This window comes from Armigeres subalbatus, chromosome 3, assembly GCF_024139115.2.
Source record: "Armigeres subalbatus isolate Guangzhou_Male chromosome 3, GZ_Asu_2, whole genome shotgun sequence".
Lineage (NCBI taxonomy): Eukaryota > Metazoa > Arthropoda > Insecta > Diptera > Culicidae > Armigeres > Armigeres subalbatus.
In genome coordinates this window covers 419,033,767-419,048,957 of record NC_085141.1, presented here as the reverse complement: position 1 = coordinate 419,048,957, position 15,191 = coordinate 419,033,767, and the positions used below count along the sequence as shown (strand labels likewise).

General features: G+C 41.2%; 1 protein-coding gene across 1 annotated transcript in view; it reads right to left on the bottom strand.

Annotated features, from left to right (window-relative positions):
* Positions 1 to 2,468: 2,468 nt before the first annotated feature.
* The window catches only part of LOC134223106 (uncharacterized), a 258,705-nt gene continuing 245,982 nt past the window's right edge, over positions 2,469 to 15,191 (bottom strand). The window contains exon 2 of the mRNA XM_062702244.1: positions 2,469 to 2,821. Coding sequence (XP_062558228.1) covers positions 2,469 to 2,821 — 353 coding nt within the window. The remainder of the gene's footprint in view (positions 2,822 to 15,191) is intronic.

Genomic DNA, 15,191 nt, shown 5'->3' with positions numbered 1-15,191 from the left:
AGGGAGCAAGATCCGGCTTAATTCAGAAGGTATTGGACTCGAATAATGTGGAATTGCTTCCACGTGCTAACGTGCCTTCTTTTGTTTCATGTAGGGCTTAAGAACATTGTTATGCTTCTATCCACACTATAAATCACGCGCAGAAAGTGGTGGAATCAGGTAAATATGAGTTAAACTCTCTAATTTGACTTAAAAAAAAACCGACACGTTGATAGGTAGCTCGGAAAATTGAACTACGCCCATCGTTACCACTCTCGGAAAATCATAACGCTATTTCTGTAGATCTCCATGAGCGGGGACATCTTTACCCAGGTAAAATAGCGAGAACTTCCACCCGACTACGCTCCGTTATCAGCGTAACGGTAAGAGGCCGCGGGTCACCCGAACCGTGCACGTCACACTCAACTAGTCGTCGAGACGCCCGAAAATACGACAAGACTGTTTGCGCCTCAAAGTGACGTCACAAGAGTGTCATCGTATGTGAGTCCACTTAGACCAGTTGGACCAGTCGTACCGCTGTATTTGTTACCATCGCCAGCTAAAGGTTCCCCCAAACACACGCGACGCGACAGTCGCGACGCGATTCTATCGCTTGGCGACAGCGATTCTGTCGCCGTTGGTATGGAGGCGTAAATAGAACATTGCCTGCAGCGACCCAACGATAGAATCGTGGCGACTAGTTGTCGCCGTCGTGGCGATGAAATCGCTTAGGTCTGGGGGAGCCTTAACTCTCGGCGTCGTCGTTCACGAAGGTAGTAGCCTGACGACACCATCTAACGCGACAAAGGTCGCAATACAAGCTTTCGTCGTCGAGTCACCGTCAAGCCGCTAGTAGAAAGTTTGTCGCCACGTTGTCTCGAGTGTCCGAGCGCCACAACACTAGATCCATTGCTACATCGCCGATCGTGCTACACCACGGGATCGAGCTACGTTAAGGTCAGATCCACCCGTTATTATCTAAACCTAGAATAAGTAACACTAATGTTAAAATAAGTAGCTTTAATGACAGAAGATCGTCCCGGGACTTAGGTTAGAAAATTGCAATATAGTCTGTGCAGAATGAAGTAATTACGATCTTTTTTGATTGAAATACGGTTTCTAGTTTTGACTTATTTGAATATTTTGAATTCGGAATTTTTGATTTTTTGATACCGATAATCTGGGATTTCTTCTAGACTCCTGTTTATGGACACCGCTGAATGAGCGTGAGCGAATTAAAACCCGCGCGTATAAAAGAGTCTTGAGCTGGCAATCTTCCTTGCGGCCACAGTTTTCCTTCACGGAAGTGGCGCTAAAGCTGTGCGCTGATATTAAAGCCGACGTGAACCGTTTCACAGTTTCACAAAGCTCTTTTTCGCAGTGCGTTCAAAACTGTTGCCACTATTGACATGTTGAACACTAATCACAATAAATTTTGTTTCTTCTTCAAGTCCTGTATGCAGTTTGAATTTAAGAATTTCAAAAATGGATGTCAAATTTTGAAAACACATCCTGTTGCAAAGTAGTAGTCCCAACAAACGGTTTTCCCCGATGCCGTTCGTGATCTGTCGTATAACGAAGAAAGCAGTAGGTACCTTTTGCTTGAACTTTCCCACATGCCAATCCTGGGGACCGGAGGCTACATATTCGTTCCGTTTGTCCCGATGATGATTCCCGGGAAAACTGAAAGAAAGCCAGAGCTGCGCCCGTATCCTGCCTTGAGAAAGCGGTACGGCAATTTTGCATTTTTGCTTCAACGGGGAAGTCCGTGTGAACCGTTCGCACCTGTCTCTCTTTAAGCCGGCTTCCACCCACAAGCTACCGGTGTATGAAGCTCAATCGATTACCTGACTGCACTGATGGTGAAAATGGTTCGATGCTCACAGTCAGTGGATCCTCTTGCAGTTTCTGCTTTGCACTTACTGAAGGTTAGTGCAAAGGAAACGTCATTTCCTTTTTAAAGGTGAAATGCTCTTACGCTCCCTGTTTATAACATTATAACACCTTTTAAATACAAAGTTCACACAACACTTATCAGGCTTTTTTGTGCTACTCAGGCGACGGGGGTTTGCAGTGCTTGCGAATGGCTCAGCTCAACACGGGAGAAACATGTTTAACATAGCTCAAGCCAACCGTTGCTACTGTTGCCGTTGCCTTTGTGCAGCTTACAAGGTTTTGTAGAAGGGAAAGTGCTACGAGATCTTTGAATATGGAGAGAAAAGCTTTCTTCGGAATGGAAAACGAGCTTTGGTTGCTCCAGCGAAGACGAGAACGGGTTTTATTTACATCATCAATCATTGTGTTTGTTGCATTGGATCAGTTAAATCAGCCAATGTCAGACAGGAGTAAGGTGCTCTTCTGTAAGATGCAAATGGCACATGGTACAAATTTTGTTAAACTTCTTCCTGTGCGCCAGAATGACATGCGTTCAAGAAATGAAGTGATTTAATCCATCGAAGCTTTGGGGCTAAAATCATCCAATTGTTTCACTACGTACCGTTATTAACAAGCAGCGTATTTTCCCTCGCCAGTGCCGCTTCCGCGTCCGTCAGTGTTGCACTCGAGCCATTGTCCGACGACGGGGTCGTAATCTGCTGCTGGTGCTGCTGATGACCACTGCCACTTCCAATTCCGGAAGAACTCTTAGTCGAGCTGCGGTAACTGTGACTGCTATTGCTTTGCAATCCTCCGCCCAGCACTATCGGTAGATTGGATTGGACCTGCTGTTGAGATTGTTGCTGGAGCTGTGAGTTGTAGGGCTGTGCGTAGATCGACCGATGGATTGGGGTGTCCTCGTTGTCCGACGAGTTCAGCGAGTATCTTGGATAGAGACGACTCTTTCCTGCAATTGGAAACGAGAACAAACAGATGGAAAACGGGGTCAATTGCGTGCTTTACTTTAAAATAAGTCCGGATCTAATGTGATTTTCTGGCAGATAAGAGATCAAATTTGCTTTCGATTAATTCCCTTCCCCTTGCTGCTGCAGTGCGCGGTGAAAACGAAACAGCTGGTCGGGGCGTGAGAGGACAAAAGAACTTAGCTTAGGCCGTGGTATCATTTCCAAAATGCAATTTGTATTTAATTTTCTTTTATAGTCTAACCACCGAATCCGACCGAGGCGTTTTTGCTCGGCTGCCGAAATGGAGAGGTAATTTTCCAACAATCCGCAACTGGAAGACCAAATCCGCTGAAAGGAGGTGCTTCACTGCCGGTAATCGAGAGCTCGCACCGAGGGTAATCGTATAGAAGGGCTTATTTGGTGGTTTAATTCTTTCTCAGCTAGGAAGTTTCCGTACATGGCAGTAAGGGGTCGTGAAAGTGTGAAAGAGATTTTATCGCTTTTTGCGTTGTGTCAATCTTCCTATGATCGTATTCCCTTTGGCACTCTTTAGTGGGATAATCTTCGTTTTTAATTAAATATTTATTGCTTAACAGTGTTGTTGAATATCCATTACCGACGGCATAATTTGTGAATATGGAGGGATTGGGTTTTGAATAGCAACTATAATCGTAAAACAGGACTCTATGTATGCAAATCTTAAGATTTTTTACGATATCGTTTTCGTAACCTCATGATTGTTGTCATCTCTATGTTTGGCCTTATATGATTCTTAGGAACAACGCAATTTACTCGAGCACGCGTTTCTATTTAAATACAAAACAGAATTGTTTGACAATGTTCTTCTGAAGTCCAGTGTTCTCTACCGAGTTGCATAATTCAATTCCAATAATAAAAAAATTAAAATTCCGAGAATCTATTCGAAATGTTTCGATTCTCCCTACTTCTTCTTCTTCTTATTGGCATTACATCCCCACACTGGGACAGAGCCGCCTCGCAGCTTAGTGTTTATTAAGCACTTCCACAGTTATTAACTGCGAGGTTTCTAAGCCAGGTTACCATTTTTGCATTCGTATATCATGAGGCTAGCACGATGATACTTTTATGGCCAGGGAAGTCGAGACAATCTCAAATCCAAAAATTTCCTAGACCGGCACCTGGGGTCGAGCCCAGCCACCCTCGGCATGGTCTTGGTGTGTAGCCGCGCGTCTTACCGCACGGCTAAGGATTCGATTCTCCCTAGTATTTGAATAATTTTCATTACACCAACAAACTCACATTTAAAGGTTCCTCCGAACACACGCGACGTGATTCCATTGCTTGGCGACAGCGATTCTGTCGCCGTTGGTATAGAAGCGTAAATAGAATATTGCCAGCAGCGACCCAACGTTAGAATCGCGACGATTAGTTGTCGCCGTCGCGGTGATGAAATCGCTTAGGTCTGGGGGAGCCTTTACTTTCTGCAGCTCAGCGAAAATCGCACAACAGTGTGCTCAACAAGTCCAAACACTAGAGGATCTTGGCAAAAATGATGTTTGTCATCGCGTTTTGAGTAAAATATGTTTCGTTTCTCACTATCATTCACTGAACAAGACTCCTTGTAAATATTTTGAAATAAAGCTCAAATTTCTCGATTGGAAGTGTGTAGTATGCGTAATGAAGCCTGGCTCATACAACCCAACAAGGTCATAGATTTCATTAAGTATGTTGAGCCCATCTGGTATGGAAAGCAAATTCATAAACTGCCCATCATACTTCAATTATGTTGGGAAAATTGATTTGGGATAGAAAATTTGGATCATACTACAATATTTCTATTAATGATGGCAGTGGTGCAAGGAAAGGGCTCTACAAAAAAATGGTTAATATCTATTGCCCGTGCAACCCTAGGATCGGATAGGATATGACAATAAATCATAAAAAATCGTACCGATTTTCTGTCAGTATCGTACCGGTTGCTCATTGGGTGAAAATGACAATCGATTACTTCGATCGGCGGTAGCACATTTTCAGAAGGGTAGCTTACAGTGCACTGCACGGAAGAATCTCTTTCTCTTTCGTTCTTCATGAAATTTGACGTTTACTGGCCTTGTTGTTTTCAGATTTCTTTGCAGCGAAAAAGAGACAAAGCAGTCCGTGCAGTGCCCTATTGTTAGCATAGCCATGTTGCTGGTGCATAAAAATGATATTCATCAACAATATGAAAAAAAACTTATTGATATTTTTGTGTAAAATGAATTTATGCTGGACTGTAAATGATGGAATGATGGAAGAAATGATGGAAGAAATGAACGAGAGAACATCAAATTTAATATCAAATTATTTGGCGGATTTTGGATGAAAATTATTTGGAAGCACTGGCCACCACCTCGTCGAAGCAACCGACTGATGTGCCATCCAGACTACGAGCTATATCTTTTGATATAGAGTAGCTTGACATCAAATTTCACAAATCCAATTTTCAAGATTCTCTATATCAAGTAGCTATATCACCAGTCTGAACGTAGTCTGAAGAAACAACAAGGCAGTCAAAATTGGATTGTCACATCCTAGGTGCAACCGCGCTAACGCAACATAGTTTGAATTAAGCATCAGTAGGTCATGACTAACAACCAGGGTTGCCACACTTAAATCTGTATCTTATCTCCAGGAAATCTTCATATCTGTATCTCAAGCCAACAAATATTTGTTGAAAATCTGTATCCATCTAAACCCAATGAAAATGGTTTTTGAACAAACTTTGTTTTGAAAAAGATGTAAATTCGATAATATGTGAATGAAATCTATCGACAGTCCATCTTTAACTATTGTAGCCATGTACACAACAATTTTAGTGGACCAACCACATTGTTCAGTCACACTAAACCCACTAAACAGAACTTATGATTAAATGTTTTTGGATATGTGAAAAAAGGCTAGATCTGATTCTTTTTTATTACATATTACTTGAGCTTTTTCTGCGGCCCCTGGGTTGAAATATAGTCTGAACATTTTACGGAGCATATTCTGGTTTCAAAATCGTTGATTCGCATAAACTGTTAATTAAAAGTAAAACCTGCCAGAGCCAACATATTCAGTCTTTCCAAATTAACCCTTAAATGCGCAATGTTGTTTTAAAACAACAAACCGAAAATACGTTCAATGTTAATAATTTCAATGGTTTCAAAATATTTCCGACGATTTCTAAAAAAAAACACCTTGCGCCTTTAAGGGTTAAGATTTTAACAATTTGAGAATGGCCTTCAATAAGATCAGTTTGGAGAAGAATCTAATAAGGTACCAGTCAAAACGTTTAATGCAAGAGATGGCGTTTTTCAATGGTAGTAAAATCGAAATTTCATCACTATTAGACTACTAATCAGTGCAAACTAAGTGCAGGAAATAATCTTTCACCTAATATTTCATTCCTTTATCACTACTTTCTTTTAAAACACCGTTTTGCATAAATTTGCGAAATACCTGACTTTCCTAAACATTTTATCGATTTCCAACTACCATTCTTCCATGAGCTCATGGTGAAAATTTCAAAACATAGAGTAGCAGGTTTAACAAAACAGATAGAAACGCCGGTATCGCCACTCAGTGACGAGTACCGTAAACATGGTGCACGGAAGGTTGTTGTCTACACTTTTGCACCTGCACCTGCACCCTGGAAGCAAATGTCATCGAAGTAAACAGTCGGTCCCTTATTTCATAAGCCTCAAATCTGATTGAAAACAGGTATTTACCAATAGCAAATTACGCATATTTGGTAAAAATAAATCAATGAAATTTTTAGTCAAATATCAACTTCAAAATTAGTTCGAAACAAACTAAATAATAAGGCAAAGACAAAGGTGCTGTTTGAACGAGATGGCGCCACAACATTTAAAGTAAAATTAATTTCCTTGTATGGACAAATCATCCGTTATCATTAACTACGCATCGCATCAATATGAAACCTAGGTCAAAAAGCAACAAATAATTTTTAGATTTTTGTTCCACGACTTGTTTTACAGTTCTAAACAATAAAAGAGATTTCATTGTACCTCCATACTAAATTCTAGCTGTGTACTTTCAATTTCTTCAAGACTGTTCTCCACCTCGTGTGTGTGGAAGGAACATTGAAAGCTTACGATATTGAACAGCAGATGTCACTAGTGTATATGCAATATTACATTGATACAAACACGCAGCAGCACCACCTGTCGCCTGATAAGGGAAATATTGCAATTATACCATCAGGTGTAGTGGCTGTTGTTAAAATATTTAGGAAGGGCCTCTAGCGGAATTTATGCTAGAATGCAACTGACGATCTCCTATTAGTTCGTCCTATTTTGCCGCATCTACTGTCAGTTAGCATGCAGTTTCTTTTTCTTTGCATTAACATTGTGTTTAAAATATCTGCAGACGCGAATAACGTATATTTTATCAATTTATAGAGAAAAAGTTTAGTTCATGAAGGAAATGTTTGACGGAAATGTTTTAGTCACCGATATCTTAAGAATTGATCTGAATTCATTTCAGACTGTAAATACACAGAAAGAAAAATCATTAATAAAATTAAAAAATCCATTGGTAATTTTAAAAAGTTGCGTTGGTTCTTTTTCGTAGAGAGTTGCATAAGTTCAAAATAAAAGTACGCCATGATTCAAAAGTGGCATGCCACTCTAAAATTAAAAGTTTGAACATTCAAATCTAAATTGTAGAACTGTCAAATGAAAATGTTCACACCGTGAAAAATAGTGATTTATTTTCATTCAAAACAAAGCTAATTTTCTAATTAAAGAAACCTCCCCGCTGCCCTCGTACCCTTTATATCGTTTCCATTATAAATTAATATACACAAATCGCAATGATTAGCTTAAACTTTTCATTTTATTAGGTCCTTCTCTAGTCACGCAGTCACGCATAAGATGTCAGCTGCAGCACCTACCGCCACACGATTTTGTGTATTTCAGCCCAAGATCCAACCCGTGGTGAGGATAAGGGTGTGCCTCGTAGCTATCTGTAGGCATCCTCCTGGCGGTTATCTATAAAAATACAAAATAAAATCGCAATGAGCTTATGCCAAACGCCAACTCCGGTACTTCAACACCTAATTTTGCTTACGCCATTCGCCATAGGAGCGAGGCCTGGCGAAGCGCTGTGAACTCCACTACTGGCAATTTTTATATTATTTGATTTAAACAATATGACTTACCTGATGTATATTCCTGGATGAACAGTGCCAATTGCCACTGCCTAGACACCGATTCCGCCGGCAAAGACACCGCTCTTTAATTAGAGATATAGTTCTGGAGGCCAATCGGACAAAAAAACTTTTCTGTTTTGCTGTCGTAGGGTAAAATGCCCAATAGTGGACCCCCTAGTAGCGGAATTTAGCTCTTCCTGTCATAAGGCTTAGAAATTTTCAACATATTAACTCTGCTTGATATCTAACAACAAGCTCTGCATCCCCTCTTCACGATACATAAATAAAACACCCAAATACACGACGTTATTCGTTGAAATTAACATTTTAAAGTCTAACTGAATTCGCCCTATAGTAGACCCCCTGGGGGTCCATAATAGGAAATTGCTTCCCTATAGTCGACACTTCATTTGATTTTCATGTCCCGTTTCGGGACGTTCTTCTTCCCTATTATGGACCCACCAAAATATTCCTATAATGGACACTCTCGTGTTTATTTTTTATAGAATTGTAAACAATCATCTAATTTGACTTTCAATAGCATTTCCAACACATGTAATCAAATCATAGGACTGTAAGGTAGGTTCTCCCGATAAAATTTCATAGCAAAATGTTTACATTGTGCAGTAATAATGCAAAAATTGCTGGAGGGTCCACTATTGGTTGGGGGTCCACTATTGGTCACTTTACCCTATACGCTGTTGTGACTGCAAGGGAGAGACGTCGACAGCGATAGATCACTCAAAATAATTGTCACTTTAATTCCACTATGAAAAGTCATGTAGACTTTAAAAATCGAAACTTTCATCGGCCTTACTGAAATCAAATAAAACTTACTCAAATCACAAGTGCATCTTAATAAGAAATGTAGTGGAATTCATTAGAAAGCATAGAAAATAATATCTATATACTCTTCTAGTGAATTCTACACAAAATGAATGTATGAAAAATATATGAGTGGGGTTCTCAGAGCGAAATGTATGTTTATTAACAATCGCTAATGAAACATTTTGCAAAAGCGTTATGAGAACGAAATGCAAAACAAATCTTTGAGTGTGAATTAATTTTCTACTCCATGTTTTTGCCCTCGTCCGCTTCTAGTGGACGGGTTATCAACTACAGGGATACTATATAGAAAAAAATCGAAGTTTCACTTAAAATTTAAGTACATGGCCAAACGAAAATTCACTTAAATTTTAATTTAATTTCAAGTGAATTAAGAATAATGAGTGGCATCACTAATGAATCATTTAACTTTTACACCCGAAACTACATGGAAAATATCTGCATATGTTTTCAAGTAGCTTCTAAGTTTGAGGCACTATGGGTATTTTTCTGAATTATTGGGCAAAAAAGTTTTGAAATGTTTGATACAGTATATCCAGATTACGCCATTAATTATATAACAAAAAGTAACTTGATACCAATACTCATACATTCAATTTTCTTTCACCACTTTAGCACGTAATTAATCTTATAAGTCGTAATCTGAATAGGATATTAAACATAATTAGGTAAATATAAAAAAGTAGGCAAAACAATATTTTTAAAAGTATATTTATTGATTTTAATGATTTTTATGTCATTTACATTTTAAATGAGGTAATGAATTCAATTTATTTTTAACCATGTAATATTCCATAGTGCCCATGCGAAACGGAGAAAATAATTTTTATTTTCATTTCTCTTTTTACTCAAAGTTTATCGTTGAGTGATTTGACAGTTCCAGAATTTTGATTTTAAATGGAAGAACTTTTAATTTTTACACTGGAAACACGAGGAAAAACTTTTAATTAAAAAGAATCACTTTGACTTCGTGCAATTAAGCTTTTATTTTCAAGAAAACGGAGCACTTTTCAAGTGGAAAGTGCAAAACATTCTGTAAAACCATGTTTGTTTTTTGTGTGTACGATTGATAAAAACTCGGAGTCTCATCGGCCGTCGTGAAATGGGCCTAGCCAAGTTTTTATAAAATGGAAATACTTACTGCACATGATGGGCTATAGCCCTTCGATGAACCTACGCCGAATTAAGTATCCTTCTCCACTGGACTCGATTCTGAACCATTCGCTCCCAGTCGCCCTAAACATTGGTCCTCTTCAACTGAAAAAACCATCGTGTACGCGACCTTCCGCGAAGTCTGCGGCCTCTTCCGGGATCTCTACTAAATATAATCTTTGCTTGACGTTCTTCCGGCATACGAACAACATATTCAGCCCACCGTAGTCTGCCGTGTTGTATAAGCCTTATAATACCCAGCCATTTATACACCTGGTACAACTCGTGATTCATGCGACGCCGCCAGATACTATTCTCCTGCTTATCGTCGAGTATTTTCCGCAGCACCTTACGCTGAAACACTCTGAAAGCTCTCCGATCAACCTCCTTTAACGTCCATTTTCCAAGGTCGTATAAAGCCGGAATAATCAGAGTAGTATACAACGCAAATTGTGTCTTCTTTTGCAGACTACGGGACTTAAGCTGGCTACGAACTCCGTAATACGCCTTATTTGCAGCTGCAATGCGCCTTTTCACCTCGCGGGTTACATCATTTTCGCACGTCACTAATGTTCCAAGATACACAAATTCTTCGACCACTTCAAATTTTTCACCATCCAGCACCATTTCACTACCACCACCACTAATGAACCCACATTGATTGCCAGCGAGCATGTACTTCGGTATTGATCGTGAGTCCAATCATCGCTGTCTTCCTCAAAAACCTCTTCCACGAAACGGTGATCAATCCCGATAATATCGATATCGTCTGCAAATCCTATGAGCTTATCTTGTGATAATGGTACCGCTTCTTTGCACACCAGCTCTCCTAATCGCTCCCGCGAGCGCTATATTGAACAGTAGATTCGAGAGTGCATCACCCTGCTTTAATCCATCTAAGGTGACAAATGACGTCAATATTTCATCCGCAACCTTTACACTTGATTTCGATCCGTCCAACGTTATACGAATCAGCCGTATCAGTTTCGCCGGAAAACCATGCTCAAGCATAATTTGCCATAATTCATTCCGTTTCACTGAATCGTACGCCGCCTTGAAATCAATAAACAGTTGATGTGTCTGCAAGTTGTACTACCGGAATTTATCAAGGATTTGTCTCAGGGTAAACATCCGATCCGTCGTTGATCGGCCCTCATGAAAACCTGGTTGGTATTCGCCAACGAAGGACTCTTCAAGCGGTCTCAATCTGTTGAACAGGATACGGGACATAATTTTGTACGCCGAATTAAAGAGGGTTATTCCTCGGTAATTGGCGCACTCCGGTCTGTGCCCTTCCTTAAAAAGAGGGCAAATGAGGCCGTCGAACCAGCTAGCAGGCATTTCCTCGTGTTCCCATATTTTCGACATAATATGGTGCAGAACTTCCCAAAGCTGCTCACTGCCATGTTTGAGAAGTTCAGCCGGGAGCTGGTCCTTCCCAGCAGCCTTATTGTTTTTCAGATCTTTAACAGCTTTTTTAACCTCATCTAGTGTAGGCGACTCCACAGCTTGTCCATCGTCGCTAATATTTATTCTGCTCACCGTTGCACCGTCACCTCCACTATTCTACAAAGTCTCGAAGTGTTGCTTCCACCTGGCACCACTTCGGTTTTATCTGTCAGCAAATTCCCTTGTTGGTCGTTGCACATGACGGGAGATGGCGCTGTCTTTCTCCGCACGCCATTGACAGACTCATAGAACCTCCGTATATCGTTGTGCTCCATTTTTTCCTGTGCCTCGCTAATCACTTGTTCTTCATATTTTTTCTTCTTTCTGCAGTGGGTTCGTTTTTCGGCTGCTCTTTCTTCCTTGTACCGATCTCTATTCGATCGGGTACCCGAAAACAACATCCGGCTTCTGACAACGTTCTTCTCGTCTGTCACTCTCTGACACTCCACATCGAACCAACCCGTTCTGGGTCGCTTCTGTGCAGTGCCTATCACTTCTCGTGCTGTTGTGCTCACCGATCCATGGATTGACTCCCATAGATCGTTGATGTTGTCGCTAACGTTGATTTCACTTATCCGTTCGTCGAACTTCTGGCGGTACTCAGCCGATACTCCTTCCGCCGACAATCGCTGGATATTGAAACGAATCGTTCGCTGTGATCTTGACAACCGTGATCGAATTTTACTGACAACGAGGAAGTGATCAAAGTCAATGTTCAGACCTCTGAATATCCGCACATCGATAACATCCGAGAAATGGCGCACATCCACCAGAACATGGTCTATCTGGTTGCAAGTTTCATCAATTGGGTGTCTCCAAGTGTGCTTTCGGATAGTCTTTCGTGCAGCAGCGAAATTTACTAGCCGTATGTCGTTGTCATTGGTAGCGAAGTGAAGGCTCTCCCTACTAATTATGGGACGGAAAAGTCCTCTGACCATAAAACGACATTCATAAAACGTGTCCTTCACGTCGTCGGATTTATCGTTTGTCGGTGCGTAAACGTTGAATAGGCTGTAATTGAAGAATTTGCCCCGTATCCTGAACACACAAATACGTTTGCTAATGGGTTTCTAACTCATTACTCGATTCATCTACGTGCCCATCACTACGAAACCAACTTCATTCTCTGCTTTTCACCGCCGCTGTGATATATGTTATACTTGAATGCAGTGTTGGTCGTGGGATCCACGGCTCGGAATTCACGTTCTCCGGATCTAGGCTATCGGACTTCTTGAATAGCGACCACGTTTACTCAACCTTCTGCAGTTCATGAGCCAGAAGGCTCACTCGTCCAAGTTCATTTAGTGTCCTGACATTCCAGGTACCGAGTTTCCAATCATAGTCCTTATTTCGTTACCGGTTCGGTTGCCAAAAATTCTCTTTTTCTTCTATCTCCCTTTTTCGTGGTATTTGAGAGGCTTCAGTAAGCTACCTTACCGGGGTCGCGTTACTTACATCGCGCTGGGGGGCTGCCACCTTAGGCATAGCTGATGCGATACAGCAATTCGTTGATCAACAGAGGATAACAGTGCCCAGGCTGCACTACCAGCTAAGTACACAACCCTTAGCTGGCGTTTTTTTGCCATCGGACAACCCGTAGAAGCGTGAGATAGGAACTTGTGGGGACCAGAGCGCTGTTGGGCGCTCCTTCCTTGATGACAATCCACCATTTTGCAGCCCAATATTCACACAGATGCTAATATTGTCCGAAAGTATCCGAAAGTTCGCTGGGTATTATGTTTGTATTCCTTCCTACAACGTTTCAAAAAGGAATTTAACGAATTGAAACTCTAAGATTAAAAATTATTTGTACAGGAAATCTTCATGGAATATATAAATTTTGATGCGCAGAATTTGTTTCGTAAGTGTGGATATTACCCAGGAGGCAAGTTTAAACCATAAACGTTTTGTATTCGATATTTTCAGATAAAATGGTGACGAAATCGAGGTGGTAGAAGAATTTGTGTACTTGGGCTCACTGGTGACTGCCGAAAATGACACCAGCAGAGAAATTCGGAGACGCATAGTGGCTGGAAATCGTACGTACTTTGGACTCCGCAAGACGCTCCGATCGAATAGAGTTTGCCGCCGTACCAAACTGACAATCTACAAAACGCTAATTAGACCGGTAGTCCTCTACGGACACGAGACCTGGACGATGCTCGTGGAGGACCAACGCGCACTTGGAGTTTTCGAAAGGAAAGTGCTGCGTACCATCTATGGTGGGGTGCAGATGGCGGACGGTACGTGGAGGAGGCGAATGAACCACGAATTGCATCAGCTGTTGGGAGAACCATCCATCGTTCACACCGCGAAAATCGGACGACTGCGATGGGCCGGGCACGTAGCCAGAATGTCGGACAGTAACCCGGTGAAAATGGTTCTCGACAACGATCCGACGGGCACAAGAAGGCGAGGTGCGCAGCGGGCAAGGTGGATCGATCAGGTGGAAGATGACTTGCGGACCCTCCGTAGACTGCGTGGTTGGCGACGTGTAGCCATGGACCGAGCCGAATGGAGAAGACTCTTATATACCGCCCAGGCCACTTCGGCCTTAAATAAATAATAAATAATAAGATAAAATAAAAAAATAGGAGAATTATGTTTCAATTAGTGATGAAAAATGGTGACTGCAACCACTAATCATGGTCGATGTCAGCGCAGTCTTGAATGTCATCCGAGATTAATCTGGATTCTTCTCGCTCACTAACTTGAAAGCAGAAATAAGTGTTTTCCATTCCGTTATGCTCATTTGTAGCTGACTGAGTTTCTGACGTAATTCTGCAACACTTGATTCAACCTTATCGATCGCAAATTCAATTTCTTTCAACTCGGTTGCAATGCTTTCATCCACAGTCTCCGCAACAGAAGCATCATCGAACGAATTGTTCAGTACTTGTTGAGCACCCACTTCACCGACTGTTATAAAAAGGTTCTTCAGGTGTTCTGGTGGTGGCCCAGCCAACAGATCTTCCCGTAAATGCGCAGCTGATCCTTGGATGTAATTCCAGTGGTTTTATGAATTGATCCTTGTTGCGTTGCTTCAGCTTATTTGCCAAATGTAGCACATTTTGGTTGAAATCAGCTCCTGCGCGATCTTTCAAACCAGAAGTCCTATTACCCAAGCACAATTCAGCTTTGGTTCTTTCGTAATGTTTTGAGCTTACCATAGACACCGAATTCACAAGTACCGATATTTTCACGCTTGTGCCTTTAAATCCAGCAAGTAGTTCATCACTAACTTCGGAAAGCTTTGCAGTACTTCGCTTATGATGAAGGAGGAAAAATCTGTCCCTATCAGCCCAGTCTGGCTTGGTAGGACTCCACATCAGCAGCTCATCGATGCCTTCCTCCGCTCGTTGATATAATATTTCACGTCGTAAAGGCGATTTGTATTTTCGCCACACTTGTTCCTTAAAGGTGTTTTTGCATTACGCTTGAACATGCAGTATCTCCAAAGCCTTTTCTTTTTTTGTAATTTGAATTCTCGTTCATAAGCCTCGACAAGGAAGTAGATCCAAAAGCCACTTTCCGACGAGTTTTCCAAAAAGGTCTCTTATGGAGAATAGATGAGCCATGTTAAATTAAGTAGCGGCTGATTATGTCCTTCATTCTGTGATAGCTCAAGTAACTCCATATCCTCGTAGTCTGGATCTTTGTCCGGACCCAGATCCGAGCAAAAGTGAACGTTTAAACGGCAAAAAATATCTTTTTTATGCTCAAACAAAAGATATTTTAGTTACTAGATAAAG